This window comes from Mus caroli, unplaced genomic scaffold, assembly GCF_978045245.1.
Source record: "Mus caroli unplaced genomic scaffold, Mus_caroli_1 scaffold_2, whole genome shotgun sequence".
Taxonomy (NCBI): Eukaryota; Metazoa; Chordata; class Mammalia; order Rodentia; family Muridae; genus Mus; species Mus caroli.
The window spans coordinates 52,425,626-52,450,729 of NW_028227257.1; the positions used below are offsets into that span (position 1 = coordinate 52,425,626).

The 25,104-nt window shown below is 44.0% G+C and overlaps 1 protein-coding gene and 1 pseudogene across 1 annotated transcript; both read left to right on the top strand.

Moving 5' to 3' along the window:
* The first annotated feature begins 1,448 nt into the window (after positions 1–1,448).
* Znf2 (zinc finger protein 2) lies at positions 1,449–10,599 on the top strand. Its single transcript, XM_021149176.3, has 5 exons — positions 1,449–1,509; positions 4,632–4,702; positions 5,159–5,285; positions 7,319–7,432; positions 7,957–10,599. The coding sequence occupies exons 2-5, from the start codon at positions 4,670–4,672 to the stop codon at positions 8,964–8,966; spliced, it is 1,284 nt and encodes a 427-aa protein (XP_021004835.1). The 5' UTR covers positions 1,449–1,509; positions 4,632–4,669; the 3' UTR covers positions 8,967–10,599.
* Positions 10,600–14,668: 4,069 nt separating this feature from the next.
* On the top strand, positions 14,669–20,878 carry Znf892 (zinc finger protein 892; annotated as a pseudogene).
* Positions 20,879–25,104: the final 4,226 nt, after the last annotated feature.

The following is a 25,104-nucleotide window of genomic DNA, read 5'->3' on the forward strand; positions in this document are numbered from 1 at the left end:
TTTAGTGTCCCCTGTAGCCGACATAGCAACACAGGAGAGTTTCTGGATGCCATGCACGAGAGACAAAACCTGTGGTCAGTATTTGATGGAACTGCTCTTGGAGTTCAGCAAACCACTTTCCTTCCAGAAAGCAGCATGAAAATGTAACATCCTGAAGGTAGGTATTTACTCAGTAGAAAAATTTACTTCTTTACCAATTCTAGGTTCTATTTAAGAAAAACTGATATTGGAGAGGTTTAATTGATGGCCAAAGAGATTAAGTTTTTAGGAAGGGGTGTACAGATAGTAATGGGAGATCAAAGAGTCATTGTCAGTCCCTGGAGATACTGGGATTATCTTGGGTTTCAGGATCCAGTTGTTCAGGGAGGTATGGTATGACCATTTGTGACCACCCAATGGCCAGATGAGAATGGTTATTAATCCTGCTTTTTGGTAATGTATAGTTGAAACAGCCCATCCCTTTGGAAGCCCCAGTGCTGGAGCTTTCTTAAGCCTATCAAAAGAGTGTTCCTTAATCCCTCAATTACAAATGGTATGGGCTTGGGACCCTCATTTAATTTCTCATGACTGGCCTGGCTATTTCTTTAAATACTGTAATTCATATTCTGCAGTATCCAGTTAATTCCAGAAAAGCCCAAACCTGTCTTTTGGTTCAGAGAGAGGGCAAATCCAGATATCATAGGACCAAATGAAGGTTGCCCTTTTTTTGTCTCACAAATTGAGACTTTTCCCTAGAAGTTTTGCATCCTTTTTGAAGTTTTGTAGCCTTTTTGAGCTACAAAGAGGCCAGGTGGAGTGATGCACACCTAAAAGCCCAGGTCTTTGGAGGCAGAGACAGGTGGATCTCTAAGTTTGAAGCCAGCCTGGTTTACATAGTGAGTTCAGGACACACACACACACACACACACACACACACACACCGTTTAAAGTCTATAGTCTGTTGTTTGGCTGGTATCTTCTGAAGCAGTAGGAAGAAGGTCACCCTCATTCAGGATTACGGCTACAGAGTTGAGTGTAAATTCTCCGACATGCTACCAAATCTGGGATTAAACCTACGCCACGAATTCTTGATGGAAGACTGCGACGGGTATGTTTCTGGGCTCATGCATCTGGGATAGTCTACTGAAAGGAGACTAAGAACGGGAACCCTGGCTTTCAGAAAAGATAGGCACACTGGCAAACCGGAAACGAACTAGAAATCGAACTTGTGCTGTTTAGGGTCCTCCTCCCCAGCTACTCTGCTCAGGTCTGCCTTCTCTGGACAGCAAGGCTCCTGGTTTCAGAGCCTGGTCCCATCCGTTTCAGCACCACAGACCTGGAGTGCAACCTTGTGCAGGATTTTACGCGTCATCTCACGGCGCGCTGGCTGTTGACGCTTCTGGGAAGTGTAGTTCGTGCAAAGGCAACACATTGATTGGAGCTCAGAGGCCGAAGATCTTTGCGCAGGCGCACTGCCTTCCCGACACGAGGCGGTGAGGTGTTCGCAGGTTCCCAGTACTCTTGCCGAAGGTGAGGGTTGCGGGTCTAGGTGTTCAAGAAGCCGAGTGGACGCGGTGGCGGAGGAGACACGGGGACTCTGGGCACTTGGGGGAGGGTTAGTGGGCGTGGCCTGTGTGGGCAGAGAGTCTTCCCTTCTGGTGTGTGTCGGTTCCGTGAGGACAGTGTCCTCGTAGGGTATGTCCACTGTGTGTCAGAATCCTGTACTTTCAAGTTGGAGATCCCGGTCTTCCTTTCGTTCCTTCTTTCCATGATGGGTTCTACATGGATGTGGATGGTTCCGACGCTAAACCTGGGAGCATCCACTCCATTCTCTCCCAAGTCCCCTAGAAAACATCTCCCTTTGCTTCAGCTCCTCGCCCTGAGCCTGCACCGGAATGTCCTGGTGTGAGCATAGGGTGTTCCTGGACGATACCGGATTTGAGGTGAAGAAAACCCCAAAGGAAATCGCAAATGGCTTTAGGCAGTTTTAAGATGATATTGACTGGAGTGCACTGTTAAGGAATAGTGGGAAATAAGGGTGATGGGACTATACTGCGGACAGACAAGACCCACAGTATCAGAGTAAGACCCACCAAGCAGGATATTTTGTGCGTCTCAAATGAGGTCAACATAAACAAAATTTTGAGAAACAATTCTAGAGGCTGACATTCTGACCACCATCAAGTCGAACTAGCACAACTTCGTTCCCACCACCAGTAAGCGTCAGATGTGTAGAAGTCCGTGGGATGGCCAGTTGTCTGTTACTCCATTGAAGTTGTTGGCTATTTACTAGTGATCTTTTCCCTAGTGTTCTTTTTACATTTGAGATACGTTCTTATTTTGTAACTTAACCTGGCGTTGTGTTAAGCCTTAGCCTTCCAAGTGCTAGCATTAAGGGCGTATATCACCACACTTCTGTTTTCCGTGAAATTTCAGTCACGCGAATCAAGCTTCCCGAGATGCTGGGATGTGTTGCAGGTAAAGATCTGCTTAACTTTATGGCTATCTTTCAATGAAAGTAAATTATAACAGAATTAAAAGCTTCAGGCAGACTTTTCCCAGGTCCACCTCAGCCTTTTACAAAGCCTGAATCTCTTAATTGCTGTGAAATAGTGCCTCTCTTATTGATGTATGAAGATGGAACTAAATTATCTTTATAGAAAGCACTCAGCATAGTGCCTCATGAGAGCAAGCACTCAATGCTAGTTATGGTGGAGTTCTGTAGTGCCCCAATGTGTGTCTAGCCGCTAGACAATAGATTATTTAATCAAGTTGTCTGTCATAGGTGCTTAGGTGAGTCCAGATTTTGGTTGCATTACCTAAAGATTAAATAGGATATGTGTAATGTGCTTAGGAAGCTGGCTGGCAGATAACTTTCAATAAGGATAACGTGTTAGTGATGGTTAATTAAAACCCTTGTAACTATTTTCTTATACTTCTTAAATAAATTCTCGAAGAGAATTGGCCGATCTAAGAATGTCTGTGTTTGAAGGCTCTTGCTACTCGTCCCAGTGATCTTCCTAAAGAACTTAACTAATGAGGACACAGCTATGCTGAAATCACCCCTTGCCCAAAGCACCTATTGATGTACTTTGACCTCTGCTGGTTTCTCCGGTTTCATGTTCTCTAAGGTGTTGCTCACAAGTGACTTTCTCCTATCTAATTTCAGTAGTAGTTCTTGATGTGATAACGATCTGCCTCTTATCTATTCAAGACTCCAGGTCCTCCCAGCCTGTGAAGTTTCTCTCTCTCTCTCTCTCTCTCTCTCTCTCTCTCTCTCTCTCTCTCACACACACACACACACACACACACACACACACACGCACACACGCATACATCAAAACTGTAGGTCCCAGTTGTGCGGAGAGAGCTGCTGCATTTCTCCCTTGGCCTCTTCCTGCCTGGGCTAAGGCAGTGCTGAGATTGCAAGCACACACCGCCACACCCCACTAGTCTTTAATTAGACTCTTCATTGTGAGAGAGAGAGAGTGAGACACAGTTAGCTAACTTAAGCAAAGTGTAAGAGTCTTCTGGAAATCCAAGACTAAGTAAAGCTGCAACCGGAGCTCACCTCTCTCCTCCAGAAGCACGGGTGAGCTCCAGCACTTCAGCACTGATGGAGCCGCCGCATCCATTGGTTCTGTCTTCCAGGACTCTGCTCCTCGGGGCCCTGTGACCACTCAGAACCTTCTCCTAGCTTTCTGACTCATCTGCATATTGTCCCAACGTTTTAAAATTCATGTTCACAAAGAAGGATGTCATCTTTTCCTACCAGATCATATCTGTCGTAGTTTTTGTTGACTAAATACAAACTTAGGCACTCTTGGGAAGAGAGAATCTCCACTGAGTTGCCTCCATCGGCCTGTTAGCATATTTGTGTGGGACATCTTCTGAATTGCCAATCGATAATATAGGAAGACCTAGCCCACTGCGGATAATGTCACCCCTGGGAAGGTAGGCCTGGGCTGTGTAAGTAGCTGAGCAAGCCAGTAAACAGTGTCCCTACACAGTCTCTGTTTCAGTTTCTGCCTCCAGGTTCCAGCCAAGGCTTCTCTTGGTCATGTGCTGTAATGTGTGACCCATATGAACCTGTTCTTCCCTGAGTTGCTTTCGTTCAGTGTTTCCTTAGAGCAAGAGAAAGCAGACCGGGGTGTGCCTAGTTACACACTCAATGCTCAGCTGTGATATGATCAGTCTGGTTCTGGAAGTGAGGTGAACAGTCTGACAGTGTCAGATGGACGCTTCGTTAGCTGGAGCTAAGTGGGATGCTACTCTCAAGAGGATACAGAACTTGTCTTATCCATCCAGTCGTCTCTAAAGCTCCTTGCGGCTTTTGCTCAGTAAGCACTCAGGGTGATATTAAATGTGAATATATAAATATCATATGACTCTCGCTATATTCTGATTCCTGGGTTCCGATTCCTGGGAACAGAACTCAATGCACTGTGGCTTTAATATCCATAGCCTTTGTTCTAACTCTGGACTGAGCATGGAGTGCTCTTGGCCTTGCTTGGTTTACTCTTTGTGAGGTGATGGGGATGAAGGTGGCTACATTGCACTCACTGGTATATGGAGGGGCCTTGCCACACCAGTCAAGACCCCAGAAATGCTCATTCTCATATCTTTTCTCCCCCACACTTTTTCCTCACTAGGGCTCTTATCCTTCCCTACCAGAGCAGCATAGGAGGGAATGGCTGCCGTGTCTCCGCCTACCAGATGTCAGGTGAGGTGGATTTGTTTTGCTTCCAAAAGACTGTTATTGGTGGCCAAAATGTAGTTAGTTTCTTTATCCCAAGTGTCTTCCTTCATAGCCCTCCATTCCTAGCCCAGTGAAAGGCTCCAAAACAAGGTGACCTTCAGTTCCTTGAGCCTGTGCTTACCAGCCTAGGACCAAGCCCAAGACACCTGTAGCTGTTGCTCCATGTGATCTTCCCCAAAGCTGACAGAACAGGTCACCTGGAGGTCATCTAGGATCAGTGGTTCTGTCTTGGCTGTCCCATTGGTGCAGCCAGTTATGGACTGAGTGAGAGTCAGCCCCCATACATCAAAGAGTGCTGGGTTAGGCTGGTGTATATGTTGCTTGCTATAAAACACTGAGAGTTAGACCCTGTCTCATGAAAAACAAAACAGACAACAAGAAAGGAAAGGGTTGTAAGGGGGAGTATGGTTGTATTTTCAGGCATTGGTGACATTTGAAGATGTGGCAGTGACTTTCACAGATGACGAGTGGAAGCGTCTGGTACCCGTGCAGAGGGCGCTCTACAAGGCCGTGATGCTAGAGAACTATGAGAGCATCATCTCACTGGGTGAGCATCATCTCACTGGGTGAGCATCATCTCACTGGGTGAGGAGGCTCCCTGTGAGGAGTCAGAACTCGTCCTGAATGAGTGTGGGGCACATGAACTGCGGATCACTACCCACCTGAGTCCAGAGCCACCTGACAGACAAAAAGAGCCAAAGGAGATGGCTTTAGATGCACAGCTCGTGAACCCAGCCCTGGACAGATCGGCTTCCCTGGTGTTAATAGCACTGGGCAACCACAGGCCTCCTGTTCAGCAACTTGTTTGACAAAACAAAAGGCAATCTAGAGGATAGAGCAGAGTGTGTAATGTATATGTGGATCTGGCTTTCCGGAGGCAGCAAGTAAAATCGTTAATATGTCCAGGTCTTTTCCTGGCATGTCAACAGGTCATGTCCTTAGTTCCATCTGGTAGAATAAAGAGCCATCTTGGTATGAGGAGATATTGATCCCTTCATGGAAGCCAGAGGAAGAAGCTACAGAGATGTGCCCCTGTGAACAGGAGAAAGGTTATCAGAGATATGCTTGATTTTTGAGTATTTGTTTTATTGACACTACCTATAAATGGCACTTTGTAACTACACTTATGTGACAAGGGGACATTGAGAGCTGCTGTCGATGTCAGCTGTTAGTGAGGTAAAGTGAAGTACCCGTAAGTAATAAGGAACTCTAAGAAGCTTCCAGGATAAGAGTCTGAAGCTAAGAACAGTGGTGCATACCTGCAGTCTTGGCCACTCTGGAAGCAGGAGTACACAGGTGCAGAAACAAACTAAAACAGCAGATTTATATTAAAAAAGCAAATATTGGGCGGAGGGTGTAGCTAAGTGGTCCTGTGTTTTCCTAGCATATGCAAGGCCTTCTGTTTAATACCTACACACACACACACACACACACACACATACACACACACTTCTGGATTAAGCCCAAATCGTATCCTAAACAGAACAGAATGTTCAGTTGCCATTGAGGAACATCTGAGCTTTAGAGAGTGAAATCTTAGGACAGCATGGGATCCCTGAGGTTAGAGACCAGAAGCACCAGGAAGGGATGCCAATGGCCAGTCAGGAGAGAAGCAGCACACAGCCAGCTCCAGTGTTTCTAGGCATGGGATCGAACTTTGTTTATATGGCTATGGGTATGATTGCTTCTGGCGAATGAATGATACAAGGAATGCAATAAGATTACTAATTCATACAGCTCACAGGGACACATTTACCACAGTATTGTATAGCCATTAAAAACACTGTAGAAAATCTGTGCTAATTAAATTGATATTTTAAATTCGTTACGTGCAAAGAACTTCAGTTTACAAGTCAGTATTTCATTATCCAGTTTTCTAAAGTTCTTATAACATTTTTTTTCTTTATTCATTTGAGGGTGGGGCATACATATGCCACAGCATGTGTGTGAAGGACAGAGGACAACTCTCGGGAGTTTCCTCTTTGCTTTTACCATGCCGGCTCTAGGGAGCCAGCCCAGCTTAGCAGACTTGGTACATCCAATAAACCATCTCACTGGCCCCATTATCTAGTTGTTAGTAGAATCACATGTAAGGTCTTTCTGCATCAACATGAAATGAAGGAAAGAAAAATTAATAGACAGCATGACGGGTGATTGTTTTTCTTTTTACTTGTACAGAACTCTAACTTTCCTACAGTGAACACAACTGACGTGTTTCAATAAAAGCATTATACTAAATACGAGCAAAGAGATTTGAGCCCCTCCTTCAGCGTTTTTAGTCGAGATGATTTCTTTTTCTTTTTTTTTAATACTTACCTCTTGAGCCAAGGGCCTCTATCCTGCCGGTGCCAATGGAAAGCTTTCCTTCACTGCCTGTGAACTGAGGTGGATTTTGTGGGCACTGCCCTGGTGCCTGCTGTTTGTTCCTTTCAAGAGCTCCAGTCTTGATCCTCCCTCAGGCTTTTTGGTCATTTCTCTGCATTTCTAGAAGAGTCTAGACTTAGAGGCCAGGTTAAGTTTTGGAATGGTTTGACATTTTCATCCCAGCAGCCACCTGCTTTTCTTTTCCTCCATGAGCAGGTCTTCCTGTTCCTCGACCTGATCTGATTCTTCAGTTCAAGAGAAGGGGCGAGCCCTGGATGCGGGGTTTTCATGGATCTGAGGAGAAAGCATGGCCAGAGAGTGTCTCTCTAGGTAAGCAGGTTGGAACAGCATGGTCAGGATTGTGTTTGCTTCTGTTGTCTGGATCGGAGGAGTGTTAGGAGTCACCTTTGCTCAAATGCAGGTTGTCTGGTTGTCTGGGTCGGAGGAGTGTTAGGAGCCATCTTTGTTCAGACAGGTTGTCTGTTTGCATGATTGATTCCTGTCACTCACTGGTTCTCTTTCCCCCTCTACATGGTCAAGTGTTATTTATCTGTATTCACCAACTTGTTTCTCAGAACTGTGACCTTGCCTGTGTGCACTTAGGATATTTTTATTGGTCACCCAGCTCTCTCCTTAGCCTACCCTAATAAGCTATTGCCCCACTCTCAGGGCCCTTCTCCTGTATCCTGAGAGGTCTGCTCAGATTCCTTCCCAGGCTCCTCCTTCATTCCCACACCTTTGGCTTGAGCTGTTCCCGGACCAAGCATCACCTTTACATCTGTCCTAGAATCTCTCCCCTCTGTCATGTCTCTTAGTCCAGAGAAGAAACCACATGTGTTTTCTCTTTGTTGCAGACTTGGAAGCTAAGCCTGAGACCCTAGGTGCTTCAAAAGGCACACTGAGAGAAATCCATAGAAAGCAAAGTTCTCTGTGCCCTAAACGAGAAATCCAAACACTAACAGGTGGGTCGGAACCAGAGAAGAAAAGTCCCAAAGCAAGGACTTGCAAAAAGCCCCTTTCCTTGGATAAAGGCTTGCATCAAATGTCAGCTCCATCCAAGAAAGCCCTCACTAAACACCAAGACCAGGAATGTAGTGAGTGTGGGAAGACCTTCTTTGACCATTCGTCCCTCATCCGACACCAGAGGACTCACACTGGAGAGAAGCCATATGACTGTCCCGAGTGTGGGAAGGCCTTCAGCCACAGGAGCAGTCTCAGTAGACATCTGATGTGCCACACCGGAGAGAGTCCGTACGAGTGTGATGCGTGTGGCAAGGCCTTCTTTGACCGTTCATCCCTAACTGTGCATCAGCGGATTCACACAGGGGAGAAGCCGTTTAAATGCAATGACTGTGGCAAAGCCTTCTTTGACCGCTCATCCCTCACTCGCCACCAGAGAATCCATACCGGAGAGAGTCCCTACGAATGCCAGCAGTGCGGGAAAGCCTTCAGCCAGAAAAGCATTCTCACTCGGCACCTGCTGATCCACACTGGCAGGAAGCCTTACGAATGCAGGGACTGTGGGAAAGCATTCTATGGCGTCACTTCCCTAAACAGACACCAAAAAGTGCACACCGAGGAGCCCCACTATCAGTGCAGCGAGTGTGGCAAAGCTTTCTTTGACCGCTCTTCTCTTACGCAGCACCAGAAGATACACACTGGAGACAAGCCATATGAGTGCAGCGAGTGTGGTAAGGCCTTCAGCCAGAGGTGCCGGCTCACGAGACATCAGAGAGTTCATACGGGGGAGAAACCCTTTGAGTGCAGTGTGTGCGGCAAAGAGTTCAGCTCCAAGTCCTCAATTATTCAGCATCAGAGACGTTACGCCAAACAAGGGATAGACAGAGGGGGAAGCATGAGCTAGACAGCGGGCCTTCCTGCGAGCTTGGAAGGGTTCCCTGTCCTCTACAAAGCCAGCATTTGTTCATTCTGCCAACTCTGGCCGCTGTCTTCTGCCCAACCTCTGCTTCAGGGTCCGAGTAAACGGTGCGCCTCCTTCCTGTGCTACAGAACTAACGTGGAGTGCAGAAACTAAACCATGAATCTCCTCCACATTCAGAATTCTGCACAGAGGCTGCGCACAGCTCAGTGATAGACTCCCGCCTAGCATGCATGAGGAGCTGCAGTTTGATCCCAAGCACTGCGAAAGGAAGCTGGAGAGATCATAGGACAGATGTTAGGAGAGGAATCTGCAGACACAGTGAGAATAGGCCTGTTATCACTGCACTTTAAATAGCTGCAGGCTATTACAGTTGGAGAATGTCACAATTGTGAGAGAGTACCATTTTCTCTAGAAGTTTCTATAGCTCTTCTGGAGCTTTTTGGCACCCAGACCTTATTCTCTTGTGCCCCAGTAAAGCTCTCCTAGACTAGTAGTAGTGGTAGCACTTACTAAGCACTGATCTTAGGGTAAAGTCTCAGCAGTGAATTGTAAAAGGGCTAGGTTGACTGATCCTCTCACTAAATCTGTGAAACGGGTCCTTTTGCTGTCTGAACTTCACAGAGGAGCACCCTGAAGTTTAGAGAAATTAAGTACTATAGTCTAGGAGACGCAGGGTGAAGCCAGGTGTCTTGGTTATTTCTCTATTACTGTGCAGAGACATGATGGCCAAGGCAACTTAGAAAGCATTTGCAGGTCTTGCTTACAGTTCCAGGGGGTGAGTCTGTGACCATCATCGTGAGAGCATGGTGACAGGCAGACCCAGTGCTGGAGCAGAACTTAAATCTGATCCACAAGCAGTAGGCCAAGAGATAGGGAGAGACAGACAGACTGGTCTTGGCACACTGATCTAGGCAAGGGTTTCTGAAACTTCAAAGCCCACCCCCAGTGACACACCTCTTCCAACAAAGCCACACCTCCTGATCCTTTCTAAACATTCCATCAATCAGGTAGCAAACATTCAAATAAGTATATGAGCCTAAGGGGGCAATTCTCATTCAAACCACCACATTCTGCTCACGGACATGATCAACAACCAGTCCTCACACTGAAAGAGGCCTTGTTGAAGTTCACGGATCAGCTTACTGAAGTTTAGAGAGATTAAGTAAAATACCCTACATGACACAAGGAGAAACGAGGTCTTCAGTGTGAATCTGCCTTCAGTATTTCTACTATAGATTACGCTCTAAAATTTTGTCTTATAATTGGCATACCTGAATTATCTTCTTAGCTAGATTGTAAGCATTTGGAGGTGTGATTTAATAGGTCTCTGTGTCTTACAGCGTGCCTTGCAAATATTAGGTGATCAATAAATGTTTATCTAAATGAATACCAAAGTGTCTCTATTCAAAACCTGCTTGGGTCCACCTCCTTTCTCTCGAAATTTTCAGTCCTGCCTCTTAATATACTAGTCATCTCTCCCAAGTTCTATTTCTTCTTTCTTCATTGCTCATGGTACAGTAACAAGCCTCCTAAATAAACCAAGACCTGTCACTCTCATCTGGTGTGTATGAGTGTCCATTCAATCTGTACTGTTGGGCCCAGCACATCACCATGAATAAGGAAGGGAACGCTAAAGATAATTTTATCGCCTAGGTGCCATTCTGATCACTTCTACTTGAGCCAGTATCCACACCTGAAGGCTACGGATACAGTCACCTTGATATTTGGATGACACTAGAAGCCACTGTCAAAGTTACATTTTGCACATGACTTAGCTGAGTCCTTCCCTTTCTACCCATTATTCCAGACCTAAAAAAGCTCTCTATTAAATGAAATGTCTCTAGATATTTAAAATCATCAATGCAGTTCCCCATCACCAAGCTTTAGATCCTGAGTACCCAAATGCATCTGTTTCCTCGGTGAATCCCTGTATTTTATCGTATTAAAGGTCAGGTATGAGACAACCTTGACTTTGGGAGTCTGTATTCCCTTTTTGCAAGGTAAGGCCTGGAAATGGGCTCGTGTATTCCAGTAGATCCAGGTGGGTTTCTATTGAAACTGAGAGGAGGTTAAGTGGCCGAACAGTCCTCTCCAATGCTACAAACAAATTCATTTTGGTTTCTTAAAGTAGAAGAGTGTCAGGGAATACATTTGTGTGTGTGTGTGTGTGTGTGTGTGTGTGTGTGTGTGTGTGTATTTTATATAATAAGCAGCTTGAAGAAAAATATCACAGGATCTGTGTGTAGATAATACCTAATGCTTTGTAATGTCGAGTAAAAAAAATAAAGGAGACTATTGACACGTGTCTGTTGACTGTCTCTGAGAGTTCTGAGTCTTTTCTTCAAAATAAACTCAGTGTCAAGTATTCTATTTATCTAAGATGCTGTCATTGCAAGTGACATAAGACTGGGGCAAATCCAGACTTTGAATGTGCTTTTGGGGAAAGTGACTGAAAACTGGGGAGGCCAATGCTTAGCTTCCTTTTGGGAAGGTGATCTGCACTGCTGCACAGCAATCTCTGTGTAAGACCCTGCCATCAGCCCAGGCTGTGGGTCCATGAGTTTACAACCTACGATCACTTGCTGTGCAGACCCCTAGTCTTTCCTTTGTTCTTTCCCCCTTGGAGCTGACAGCTACCTACCACTGATGACCAAAGACACCTTTTTGCATGACTTCCCAGTGTGACCACACCAAAACTGAATGTAGTTTTCCTTCCTGCTATTATGTTTGTTCTTTGTTTGTTTGTTTGTTTGTTTGTTTTTAGGGGGGAGAAAGTGACCAGGCCTGGTTTATTGAGATTTTCCCAAAGTCCAACTAGACTCCCTCTGAGCTAACTGGTAATGCTTTCTTTCATTCCTGTCTCATTGATCAGCCATGTTTTTTTTTTTTTTAAACATGAACCCTAACAACTTGTTTGTGGTCCAGCCAGCATGGAGAAGGACATGAGAAACTCCCCTAAGCAGCATGTTTGCTCTCAGGCCACTGCCAGGAAAAGTGTTGAGAAAAGTTCTTCCTCAAGAAGCTTTCAGTCTACTTAAAATTTAGACACTAGATAGGAGAAAGGACAGTCTGACATTGTGGCTTGTTCCTGGAGACCTGGCAGATCAAATTTTCTCTCCTGTAAATACCAACTAATGCTCAAATTAGTTTCCTGTGGGAAGATACTGAGAATGCACCAGCTGACAACTCACAAGTCTACAGAATCTCAGAGCTCATGTAGGTAGTCTGACTCATATTACACTTCAGAGGATAAAGTTACAGACTACCATGCATAAAAAGCCAGACCAGAGTCCTTGATTAGCCAGTGACCAAGAGCAGGATCTTGTCTCCAAAGAACTCTTGGCACTGAAGCTTGAGTACCGAGCGTTTATTAGGCAAAAAACACAATGATACCATTGTCAGGTATGAGTCAGGAGAACCTTGTAACATTTGTTTTGATAGAACACATCAGTTGTTTGGGTTATACAGCTGGGCTACGGTCCAGGTCAAGGGGTAGTCTTGAATGTGTTGATATTATGATTCTAGTGTTGTTCAGAGACTCACCATGACCATAAATAAATTTTAAAAAGAAGAGGCTTTTTATTTTAGATACTGCCACCCAATATGGGGCCAGAACCACATGTCAGAACACTTCCAAGATGTAGCACCTAGCTGTATCAGAACAGGGATTATAAAGGCAAACCCCACTAGATTACATGCATTCTGTTTATGTGTAGGCAGGGTCTAATTTTAACATATATATTTTGCAATTGTCCTAGTTATCTTTATGAATAGAATAAGCAAATTCAATTACAAAACCAGAAATAGCAGTCTTATGACCCACTAACTTGATAGAACAGTAAATTTTACAAGATCAGTAAATTTAAGAATAGTTCAATGTTTGGGGAAAAACGGAAATGGGCTGCTGGGGTACAACCTGTCTAATTCAGGGGCTTTTGTGTTAGAGGTATTCTCTTTTGCTTTTTGTTTTCTCAAGCACAGGAGGTCTAGACTTTAAATGTAATGCTAACACCATCACATAGAAAGTAATAGTGACAGCTTATGGCGTAAGGGCTGGAAAGAGCCCGAACACATACAAAATGGAGTCAGGGTATGACCAGGACAAGAAGGGGTTGCCTTGGCAATTCCAATACAGTTAATAGTAGTACCAGTTCAGTAACACTTGTTGGAACCTGGCCATTTCTGAACGGAGGTAATTTGTAGAGTTGAAAATCTACATTTCCCTTCTCAGAACAGCCTGGCACAAGCATCGTTAATTACTTCATGTAAATCAAGGTAAATCTGTGTTCTGGTTATAACAGGTCTGTCACTGAGACAACCTAAATAAACCTTCTAGGCTCACTTTCTGAGGACTCAAACCCTCCCAGTGCTGGAAAATCAAAAGAAAATGGCAGAACTATATTTTCTTTTTACTGACTCCGGGGACTCAGATTGTCTATATTTCTTCTTTTCTCTGCATGGATATGTCTTCTTCTATTAAACTTGCTCTGCCCTGTTTCCTAGACAGCTAAGGTCATCCTGAGAGACCGATGAGTGGTGAATCTTACAGGAAATGTTCCTCTCTTAGACAGAACTTTCCTTCCCATTATTGCTTCTTGGCCACTGTTGTACTGCACATGATCTAGCTTCTCACCACTATAAATGGCCTTGTGAGATGCAAAGTACTAACAGCCACAGGCCCTGTCTCATGGTGTTTGCTGAAGTAGGAGAATATACATAAACTAGACAGCATGAAGGAGCACATGTATAAATATGCATTTTAAATGCAGAAACAATTGTCTCTGACAAGTTATTAGTGATCCTGGAAGAGTGGCCATCAACGAGACTATTTGAAAAGGTTTTAAGATAAAAGTTCATTTTGAAAAACCAAGTCGTGTAGTAGGTAGTTGGAAAGTAGAATATAGGAACATTCCAAGAGAGAACAGCTTCAGTTGGAGGGGAAGGTGTCTATAAGTGATTGGAGAGGCCAAAGAGTCTGTGTCACTGTGGTGTGAGTCAGTCTAAGGAGGAGATGTTACAGCCAGACCACAGGAAACATCTGTACTGGGTCTTCAGTCACATAGTAAGCCACATGGGACATATAAAGGTTTTCAGAAACCCAATAAGGTGAAACATGTCATAACTGATTGAAAAGAAATTAGTATAGGTATCTCTGTGGAGTCTTGAAGACTAGCAGTTATTTTGTATAAGTTCTTGTCCATATCATACTTAGCTTCGAGGAAATGTCAAACCAGGTATATAGTTGCTGATGATGGTAAATGGAATAAAATTCCAGATAAGAGGGCTTGGGGTGAGGAGAAAGGAGGGAGGGGGGCTTAGTGGTTCCTAGAATCCATGCAGCAGCCCAGATCTGACATTCTTTTCTGGCTCCCTCAGGCATTAGGCATATATGTGGTGCACTTACATACATGCAGTCAAAATACTTATACATATAATAAAAATAAATTTTAAAGAGAAGGCAATGAGACAGTCAGATATTACTCATTCTTTTTGCCCATATGACTTAAAAAGACAAACAACAGATCTGAGGAGCACAGCCATGCCAGAGGGTCTTCCTATTAAAAAGGACACCATGGTCATTTTGTCTGCCCCTCCTGTCACCCCTCTACTGTCTCCTTGGGTCTTCTGGTAGGTTTCTGGTAGGAGGCCAGTGGTAAGCATTGGTGCTTTTGGCTTTTCAGGAATTGCTGATCAGGAATAGGGGTGAGATTCTCACCCAATGGGAAGAGCTGAAGCCTCCCTGGGAGATGTGCCTAAGAAACACAGAAATCTGGTTTTGCTCGGTAAGGATGGTACCTCTCTCTGGGTGAGTTTACCTGGCTTGATGCTTCACTTCCTGGGTTCCTAGGACCTCTGAGGCCCTTAGCTCCAACGGTTCTTAATCTTTGTAAGGACAGACCAAGTTCCCAATTTTTGTTTATGGTTAGTTTGACCACTCTTGGACTGAGGAATGGACACCTTTATCATAATAGCTTGGAGCATTCCTCTTTATTCCTTAGTCAAGGGTACAAAGACAAAGTTCTAGTGAAAAAAGTTCTAAGAGAATAGATGTATGTTTTTATAGTGAGGTCAAAACAAGTGATTTAATTATTCTAAACTCAAATAAACCTTGTGCCAGCTACTTTTATGTAAACCAGACACGAACTAGAGTTAGTTATCTGAAAGGAGGGAAACTCAACTGAGAAGATGCCTCAATAAGTCTGGCTGTAGGGCACTTTCTTTTCTTTTCCTTTTTCTTTTTTCTTTTTTGGTTTTCTGAGACAGGGTTTCTCTGTGTAGCTCTGGCTGTCCTGGAACTTACTCTGTATACCAGGCTGGCCTTGAACTCACAAATTCACCTGCCTCTGCCTCCCAAGTGCTGGGATTAAAGGCATGCACCACCACTGCCCGGCAAGCATTTTCTTAATGTTCAATGATGGAGGACCCAGCCCATTGTGGGTGATACTCTCTTTGGGCTGGTGGTCCTTGGTTCTATAAGAAAGCAGGCTGAGCAAGCCATGGAAGCAAGCCAGTAAGCAACACTCCTCCATGGCCTCTGTGTCAGCTCCTGCCTCCAGGTTCCTGCCCTGGTTGAGTTCCTGTCCTGACTTCCATATTGATATAGAAGTTTAAGCCAAATTCTTCCCCAAGTTTCTTTGGTCATGGTGTTTCATCACAGAAATGGTAACCTAACTAGGACACACCCCACATGAGCTTTTCTACCCTCTTCTGAGCAGTGTTGAAGAAATCCAGACCTGGACCCTCCTCCCTCTCCCTTTCTTCTCTCCTTCTCCCCACTCCGCCAAATCTTCCCTTAAGACCAGGACACTCAGTACACCCCTTACCAGACTCCTTTTATTTCCTTGTGAACTGGGATTCCAGTTGCCAAACCTCATGCGATCTCCCAGTTGGAGCATAGGGAAGAACTAGAGAGGGATGTCTCGAAAGCAGCCAATCCAGGTGAGTGACTCTTGGGGACAGTGGGACTATAACTCAGATGGTCACATAAGTGCTTGTAGAAGAGCTAGCCAGATTCCTCTCCCCATGGAAATGGCCACCTGGAGACCTGGTCTCTCCTGTGCTGCCCTCTAGCCCTGTGGAGATGATTCGATAGAAAGCCAGAATCAATCAAATCAAATACTATGAATAGGGATGGATATTTTGATGTTTCGAGTCCTTGCTTTGCAGGGGTCCCTGTAAACAAATGGCCTGCTGAGTGTCAATCTGTGAGAGATAAGAAGGCAGTCTGGTTCAACACAATTTAGTACCTAGTTTGTTTATTCAAACTTCATGATTTGTCTGTTGGTTCAAATTCCTAGATTCTGACTACGAGTAATTATTTTAGTCATATTTAAGCAAAGCACAATTTGGTCAGAACTTTTCTTGGTGATAATTAACTTGCCCCTGGGTGTACAATAAAGCTCAAAGACATGACTGCATGAAAACTCTCTGTAAAATACTTGTGGCATCATCCATAAAGATGGGTTCTGTAGCCTGACTGAGAAGAACAAGATAGTGCTTAGGGTCTGGAAGAAGCTCTGATGTGGTCTCAGCCACACAGAGTGCAAAGGACATGGGCTGTGCTCCCAGCCTTCTGGGTGAGAAACAGGCTACACACCTTCCCTTTGAAGAGACCATTCTGTGTGTTTGACATTCCTGGCTTCCCTGGTGCTTATCTGCGAGCACAGGGACCTCTGTGCCCCTGCATTGCTTGACTGTCTGTTTTTACAAACTATTTTATATTTGCAGCATAATGCTTTTCTTTTTCCACCTTTGGCCACTGGCTTTTGATTGAAGTCTGTGTTCCCTATTCAAGCGGAAGCAGCATGGCTTAGCGCTCGCTTTTCTACCCTCGGGGTAGATTTGAAATCAGTCTTCTGGGTTCAAAGCTGGTCTCAGCTAGCCAGTATTTCTGTGGATTACTCACTTTTGTCAGTCAAGGTTCCCATCTATAAAACAATATAGCTCTTCAGTCAGTGTGCTGAGCATCAAGTATAATAGTTTAGGAAAATATTTAGAACAGTACCTTCCTTTATGTTAAGCAAATGAATGTTATTGATTAACTATGGTATTTTTTAATGATGTCATGGATGTTTTAATATGATGTCATCTTAATTCTGTCAAAATGAATCATTGCAACAAACTACCAGCAAATTATATTTCTTTGGTCTTATCCTTGTATAATTGGAAAAGCATCGTTTTGCTAGGTTCTTTGGAGAGTTGCTAAATTTTCAAACTACATCTTCCTACCTTCTTCCAAGGTCATCATAGTCTATGTGCCTAAACTTTTTGACTTCTCTTGAATCCTTAGCAGAAGACAGGCACGTCTCAGTATCCTCCATGTGTCATGTGTTCTCTGCAGATACTTAGAGTTTCAATTCTTCATTTCTCTTAGCTGCTTATCCATTTGCTTTTGATATTTGTCTACCTATTTGTCCTTTAAAATTCCAGGTACTTTTCTGAGTATGGTATGTAATTTATAACATTTAGAGACATGGCTGAATGTTAAATAACATCTGTATTAGTGTGTTTTGTGTTGGTATATGTTTTCAAGGACAGGTACTTTTCAAGAAAAGAAATTTCTTTAAACAGTTCTGGAAAATGAAGGGCTCTGTGTCACATGTTAATGGCCCTTGTAAGAGCTTCCTTGACTACATAACAGTGTGGCAAAAATAAAAACAGAACAGGAAATTGTCATGTGTAGAAGGGACCAAGTATATAGGGCAGTCCAATGTTAAAACAGCACATTACTGCAAGAATTAATTCACTCCTCAAAACATTCTTCCAGCAGTTTTGGCCCTTGATCTAATACATCTTATTAGTCCTCATTACTTAAAGACTGTACCTCCCCAACATTGCTGCACTAGTTACCGAGTTAGCACATGACCCCTTGGCTGCATTCAAACTGTATCCAAATGATAACACCTTGGAAGCCTGGAAGGATTTAAAACCACTTTTGGCAATGAAACGTTCCCCTTGAAGTTTACCCATACATCAGGATTCTGACACAGGTACCCTGACACATGGGGAACCAATCTGAGCAAATGGAACCCTGAACTTCTCTGCACACTCTGCTCCTTTTCTTTTAAAAAGTGTGATTCTGTTTTGTTCTGTGTAGGCATCCTTTTTTTACAGCCTACTTTCAATAAGGGCTCAGCCTCTCCTGTAGCCCACCACCCAGCAGTAGTGGAAGAGAAAAGTTATTAGAATATGGGGGAAGTGAACCTGTTCAGCAGTAGCTCTTTGGGAGCGAGCTTAATCTGCTTTGGCAGCAGTTCAGTCCCGAGGCAAACACCAAATACAATTCATCAGCTGAGGACCAGTCTCCCTTGACAGGCAGACACCAGGCATGAACTAGCAGCTACAGTCAAGTCCTTTCAGCGAGCAGACACCAGGCAGCTATAATTCAATCCTAAAGAAACCACCAGGCTCGCCAACTGGACTAAGGCAAGGCCACAGAGGCAGCAAGCTGCCACAGGAACCTCACAAGCAGTTCTTGGGCCAGTTTCTCTCAATGGTGGTGTATCACAAGTTGAGCTCAACAATGTTATGTAAGGCGAACCAATAGATGCATACTGTTAGTGAAGAATAGCAAAGCAAAGCAGAGCAGAGCAGAGCAAAGCAAACCAGTGCTCAGCGCTCATCTCCCATTGTCTGTGGGGTCATATTTATACTCCTACATTCTGGGTCCTTTCACATGCTGTATCCAAATATCCTTTCACCTGTGTCTGCTTCAGGAAAACATTCCTTCCTGTGTCTGCTTTAGCAAGACATCATTTCACCTGTGTGCCCCAGCAAAACATCATTTGACATAACTAACTTTCCAAAGAAACGGAAGTTTCCACTTCAGTTCTGTGTGTTTTTTCTGGTTGGAAATGATAGTAAGCAATCAGATTATCATGTTTTCTTTATTTTTTGTTGTTTTTTGGTTTTTATTTTTGATTGTGTATTTGTTTTTTTTTTTTTAACAGAGATTCTCTCTGTGTGTAGCCCTGGTTGCCCTGGAACTCACTCTATAGACCAGGCTGGCCTTGAACTCAGAGATCCACCCACCTCTGCCTCCCAAGTGCTGAGACTAAAGGCATGTGCTATCTCACCCAGTCATGTGTTTTCTAACTCTTAACCTTCATAATAATTTGAATTAGTAGAAGATACATACAACATTGAATACTACCTTCTAGAATTTTCATCTTGTTTCGAAACAGCAGCAACCAATTTGTATGCATTTGTGTGCGTGTGTGTGTGTGTGTGTGTGTGTGTGTGTAAAAGAGATTAGTTTTTAGTTGCGGTTAGGACATGAGAACATGGGGAAAAGTGATAGCCAGAAGAAAATTTAAAGATGGCCTTTGTTCGGGTATTCAGTGAAAGTATGACTAAGTTCCTAGAGGCTTCTTTTCTGGCCCCATCATTGTGTCCCATAGACCCTGGTTTTGACTGATTAAAGCAGTGTTGCCCTGCTGCTCACCCCTTCCCTTTTTGCAGCACCTTTTCTCAGTCAGCCATCTTTTTTTCTCATGCACTCCCAACAGTACAAGACTCTTTTTGAGAGCTTTGAAGTGAATGTGTTTTCTGCCATCATTTTTATTTGTTTTATTATTCTCTAGTATAGAGGTTATTTTTCTATGTGTATGCAATTTTTTTCTTTCAGAGTGGGAGACAATAACAGAAAGCATGAGGCTAAGTCCAGAGAAGCACTTTTCTGAAGAGGAACCATCCCCTGGAGCGTTGCTGGAGAGCTTTCTCGAGGAAAGGGCCAGGGACTGTGAAGAGTCTGTAGAAAATCGGCAGGAAAACCTGAAAGAAGCATCCAAGATGAGAGCTGGTCCCTCAGAAGAGACCTTCTGTGGAGAGAGGCTGCCAACGTGATGAATTTAGAAGGAATTTTAGGCAGCGGTCACTACTTGTTCAACACCAAGGAGAGAAACTTGATAATTGTGGTTCACTTAAGAATTTCACAAGTTCAGAAATGATTAAAGAAGAGAAAACACGTGCAGGGAGGGAACCTTGGCAATGTAATGAGTGCAGGAAGGCATTCAGTTACTACTCCACCTTTGTCCTGCATCAGAGAACTCATATGGGAGAAAAGCCCTACAAGTGCAATGAATGTGGGAAGGCCTTTAGCCTGAGCATACACCTTACCCTACACCAGAGGATTCACACTGGAGAGAAGCCCTACAAGTGTCTAGAGTGTGGGAAGGCCTTCAGCCACCGCTCAGCCCTTATTTGACATCACATAATCCACACTGGAGAGAAACCCTATGGGTGTAATGAATGTGGCAAGGCCTTTAACCAGAGCTCCTACCTCACTCAACATCAGCGATTCATACGGGAGAGAAGCCTTATGAGTGTCACGAATGTGGGAAGGCCTTCAGCCAGAGCACGTTCCTCACCCAGCATCAGGTCGTTCACACTGGAGAGAAACCCTACAAGTGTAACAAATGCAGCAGAGCTTTTAGTGATCGCTCAGGCCTCCTTCAGCACCAGAGAACTCACACTGGGGAGAGGCCTTATGAGTGCAATGAGTGTGGGAAAGCCTTTGGCTACTGCTCAGCCCTGACACAGCACCAGAGAACTCACACTGGGGAGAAGCCCTATAAATGTGGTGACTGTGCCAAAGCCTTCAGTGACTGCTCAGCCCTTATTCGGCATCAGAGAACACACACTGGAGAGAAGCCTTACAAATGCAAGGACTGTAAAAGAGCTTTCAGCCAGAGCTCATCTCTTTACAAAACACCAGAAAACACAACACTGGAGAAAAATGCTATAAGTGTAAAGAATGTGGCAAAGCTTTTAGCCAGAGTTCATCTCTTTCTCGGCATCAGAAAACTCATGCTGGAGGGAAAAACAAGGCATATGGACAGGCCTGTAGTGAGTGTTCAGTCTATGGCCAACACAAGAGTATACACACAGGATAAGTGTACGACAGTCCAAGGGTAGTTTTGGTTGGTTGGTTGGTTGGTTGGTTTTAGTTGGTTGGTTGGTTTTGAGCATTTATCATATGTTATGAGGGCTAAAAAGAAATTTAAGACTGTTATCTTAATAGTTACTGAAATAACTGTTGATGTGGAGCATAACTCAGTAGACTGTGAAAGGAGGTTTTATATTTTAAAAATAATTCCTGAATGGGAGGCAGAAATTTGCTCCCAACATCCTAATGTGTATGAACACTGCCAAATCTGTGGGAAAGTGGGGTATACATCATGCAAAGAAGACATCTTGCTTGGGTGTACAGCCCCTTAATGATGAGGAGATTCCAAGGAAGTACATGGCCATTTTAGGAATAGGTACAAAAGATTGAGAATTTACGATAAGTTTGTCCAGGGTCAGAAATGGTACAACAGTTGTCCTTCAGCTTTAAGTCCAAAAACACAGAGGAAGCAAACGGAAAGGATGGGGAAAAGTTGAGGCGTGACCCCCAGGGAGTGTGGGTTGCAGTAACTGAGTGTTGACAACCAGAAAAACATAGTAGACTTGACAGCGGCTGTGTTGACAGGCTCGTGTGAGGGCAGCTTTGCCCTAAGCTGAGCAACACCAACTTGGGAGCTTCTGCATGTCTTGTCTTTGTATCTTGCTTAGTAAGATGTGTGCTGGGAATCGTTTTAATCCCAAGGCTGGATTTACAGCTTAGTCAATTTACAAAAGGGACCTTTGATATGTTCAGGGTGTTCTAAACTGAGTTACCTGAGAATATTGATTTATAAAGACTTACCTCAATTGTAAGTAGTTTGTCATAGAATTTTTTTATGCCATAGACAATGTGATTGTAGACTTGAACTGGCATTGTGTTGATTGTGAGAACCCTGGCTGAGAGGCTGGCCTCTCTCCACTATACTCTTGGGGTAGTGCCAGGTGATTCTGTGTGAATACACTTTTGATTGAAAATGTGAAGGTTAGTATTGCAAACATTGTTTGGATGTAGTAATTTTATCTTGGGGTTCCACTGTGCTGTGTCTTGGTGTGGATTTCTTCGAGTGGATATCTTTTGGTAGGTGTTGAGTTGCTTCAATCCGTGGGTTTATATCCATTATCAGGTTTGCGGAGTTTTCAGCCTGATACCATTTCTTCACAATACAGTTTTAGCCCACCACCCTACCTGTTCTCCATTTCTGATTTGGATGGCAGAATCCTTAGCTCTGATTGTAGTTTCACAGGTTTCTAAGACTGTTCATTTTTTAAGTCCATTTTTGTAATTAGTCTTCTGGATCTGCCGAGACGGAATCTCTTAGGTGACCTAAGGAAAGTGTCTCCCGGAGCCCTGGAGCTTGAGGAGTCCTCTGACGCCACTTCCTGCCCGGCTTCTTTTCCCGACTCACAAACACCTGCTTTTTCTCTCTTGGCTCTTATGTAGTATGGAGTCCAGGCTGGCTTCAGATAGTCTCTGTAGCTTAAGGTGTTCTCGAACTCCTCATCCTCTTCCACCAAATGCCTCTCCTGTCCAAATGCTGGTATTATAGGCGCACACCGCCATCTTGATGACTTATGACTGTCTTCTCTGTGTCTTCACACAGTTATTGTTGGTTCATGTGCAAGGTGAGAGAGATGCCTCTCTCATTATGTTACCAGTCCCAGTGGACTAGAACCGTATCCTCACAACTTCACTTAGCCTTAATTAACTCTGGAAAGCCCTGTTTCCACATTCAGTCTGCACTAGGAGCTAGGCTTTCCATCTACATGGTTTAAGGAGACACAGTTTATTCCTTGTCACGCTGTTCCTGCTACTTCCCACCAAATCGTGTCCATGCACGGCGTGCCTTCACTCTGCCCTCCTCAGCTCCCAACGTCTGACATTCCAGCCCCAGCTGTAAAGTCTCAAGTCCAGAGTTTGGTCTTTCACCTGAATCAGATAGAACTGAGATGTTTGATTATCCAACCTAAGCTGTGACCCTGTGAAACTGAGTAAAGTTATACACTTCTAAAATACTACGATAGGACAGACATTCCTGTGTCAAAGCATAGAGATGCCAATGAAGGAATGGGTGATGGATGCCAAGCAAGTTCAAAACTTAGAGAATTAATTCCACTAGATTGTAAGATATGAGAATAATCCCTTTTGGTTTGATTCATAGACCTGTTGGTGAGGTAATCCTTCCTCTATGGCTCTTCCAGATAGGTCCATCCCCGGCCTTGGCTGTCAGGTTTAAGTTTAAGGTCATCTTGCCTGTTGAAACCAAGCTAAACAAGTTGGATTTGCCTATAAGCTGTACCTATCACTGTATTAGCCCATGAGCTATATCCATCACTGTATTAGCCCATGAGCTATATCCATCATTGTATTAGCCCATGAGCTATATCCATCACTGTATTAGCCCATGAGCTATATCCATCACTGTATTAGACCATGAACTGTACCCATCAGTGTATTAGCCAATGAGCTAAATACCCATCATTTCATCAAATGGTTGTTCAAACACAGCATTAGTGTGCTCTTCCTAACAAACTTCCTCAAATTCCCTCATATGAGTAGACTTTTCCCATATCTTTGGATTCTCATTCCTTCTTGATTAATATTCCAGTTTGTTAGTTCATCTCTCCCATCTCCACTACAAGCAGTGAGACTCCAGTTGTCACTTTTGGTACTTTATTTAGAAATTGCTACTAACTACCCAGTTTCATCACTCTTGGGTTCTTCCTTCCACAAGACATTAGCATACTCATCAGAAAGGTCAACATTATAAAAAGGTCATCTCCAGCTCCAACAGTATGTTCCTCATTGACATCTAACGCCTCACCGGAATAGCCTTTACATTCTGTATGTACCTCAGAACCCCTCTGGCCTTTACCCACTATCCAATTGCAAAGGTGCTTTGACACGTTTAATGTTTGCTGTGCCAGCATCCCATTTTTTGGCACAGGATCTTAGTTGACTCAGGAGGCCATAACAAAATAACATAGATTTGGTGGTTCAAACAAAAGAAATTTACTTCTCACAGTTCTGGGAGATAAAAGGATAAACTCAAGGTCCAGCAATGTTCAGTTCCTGCTGAGAGTGTTCCTTCTGATTTGAAGATTGTCTTCATATGGCCTTACCCCTGCACATTGGGAGGCTCTGAGAGCTCTCCTTTGCTTTCATAAGGCTAGCAGTCCCGTTGGATTAAGACCTTACTCCTATGATCTCAAGCAAATCCATTCCTTCACTGACATTAGAGCCTACTTCCTTGGGACTCCAACATATAATGAGGACCAGCAGAAACATCCCACCTCATGGACAGAGCACAGATGGAACTGGATCCTTGGACCTTCTGTTGTAGGACAGCTCATGTTAGGCTGGCTGGACCACAGCCTGTAAGTCACTCTAAAAATCCTATGAAAGAAAGGAAGCATGGGAAGGAGGGAGGGAAGGAGAGAAGGAGGGAAGGTGAGAGAGGGAGGGAGAGAGATAGGTTCATCCTAAGTTCTGTCCTCTAGAGAACCCTGACTAATGCAAGGGTGGAGTTTCAACAAAATGAATTGAGGGTAGGTGGGGAGAAACCGATGCCATTCAATCCCTTGTCATTTTATCTGTTGATAATATTGGATATTTTCTTTTGCTCAGTCCTCAAGTTTGTAACCAGTTTTTTCCTCTCTCCTTTAAACTTATTTCAGTTACTGTATTTTTCTGCTCCATTCTCCTGAAATTGTGTGTGTGTGTGTGTGTGTGTGTGTGTGTGTGTGTGTGTGTGTGTCTGTCTGTCCTAATATCTTGGTAGACAGTTATAAGGTCTTTGCCATATTAATATGTTGGACATTCTCATTCAAGCTAAGATTCTCTTGGCCTTGGAGTGGTGGGTGATTTTATACAGAAACCTGGATATTTTGTGTATTATAAAACTTGATACTCTATTTAAATCTTCTGCATTGGCAGGCCTCCTCTGACATCCCTCCGGTGGAGAAAGGACTCCACAATCCATGTTGCTTTAAGTTAGTGTCTGGTTTTACCTGTGCCTCTATTGGCGCCATGGTAGGGGATTTCAGTTCTGCTAGGGAGGGGTAGGATTTGTAGTTCCCCATTCATGCCGCCCTGGCTAGGAAATCCATGAATGTCCTGACTATCTGTATTAGGGTAGGGTGAGATGACCTCATTACCATGGGGCAAATTCTGCCTCTAAGCCCCACTGATGCCCTTAAGTCTGGGAAGGGGTGTCTTGTCTCTGGATAGATTTGG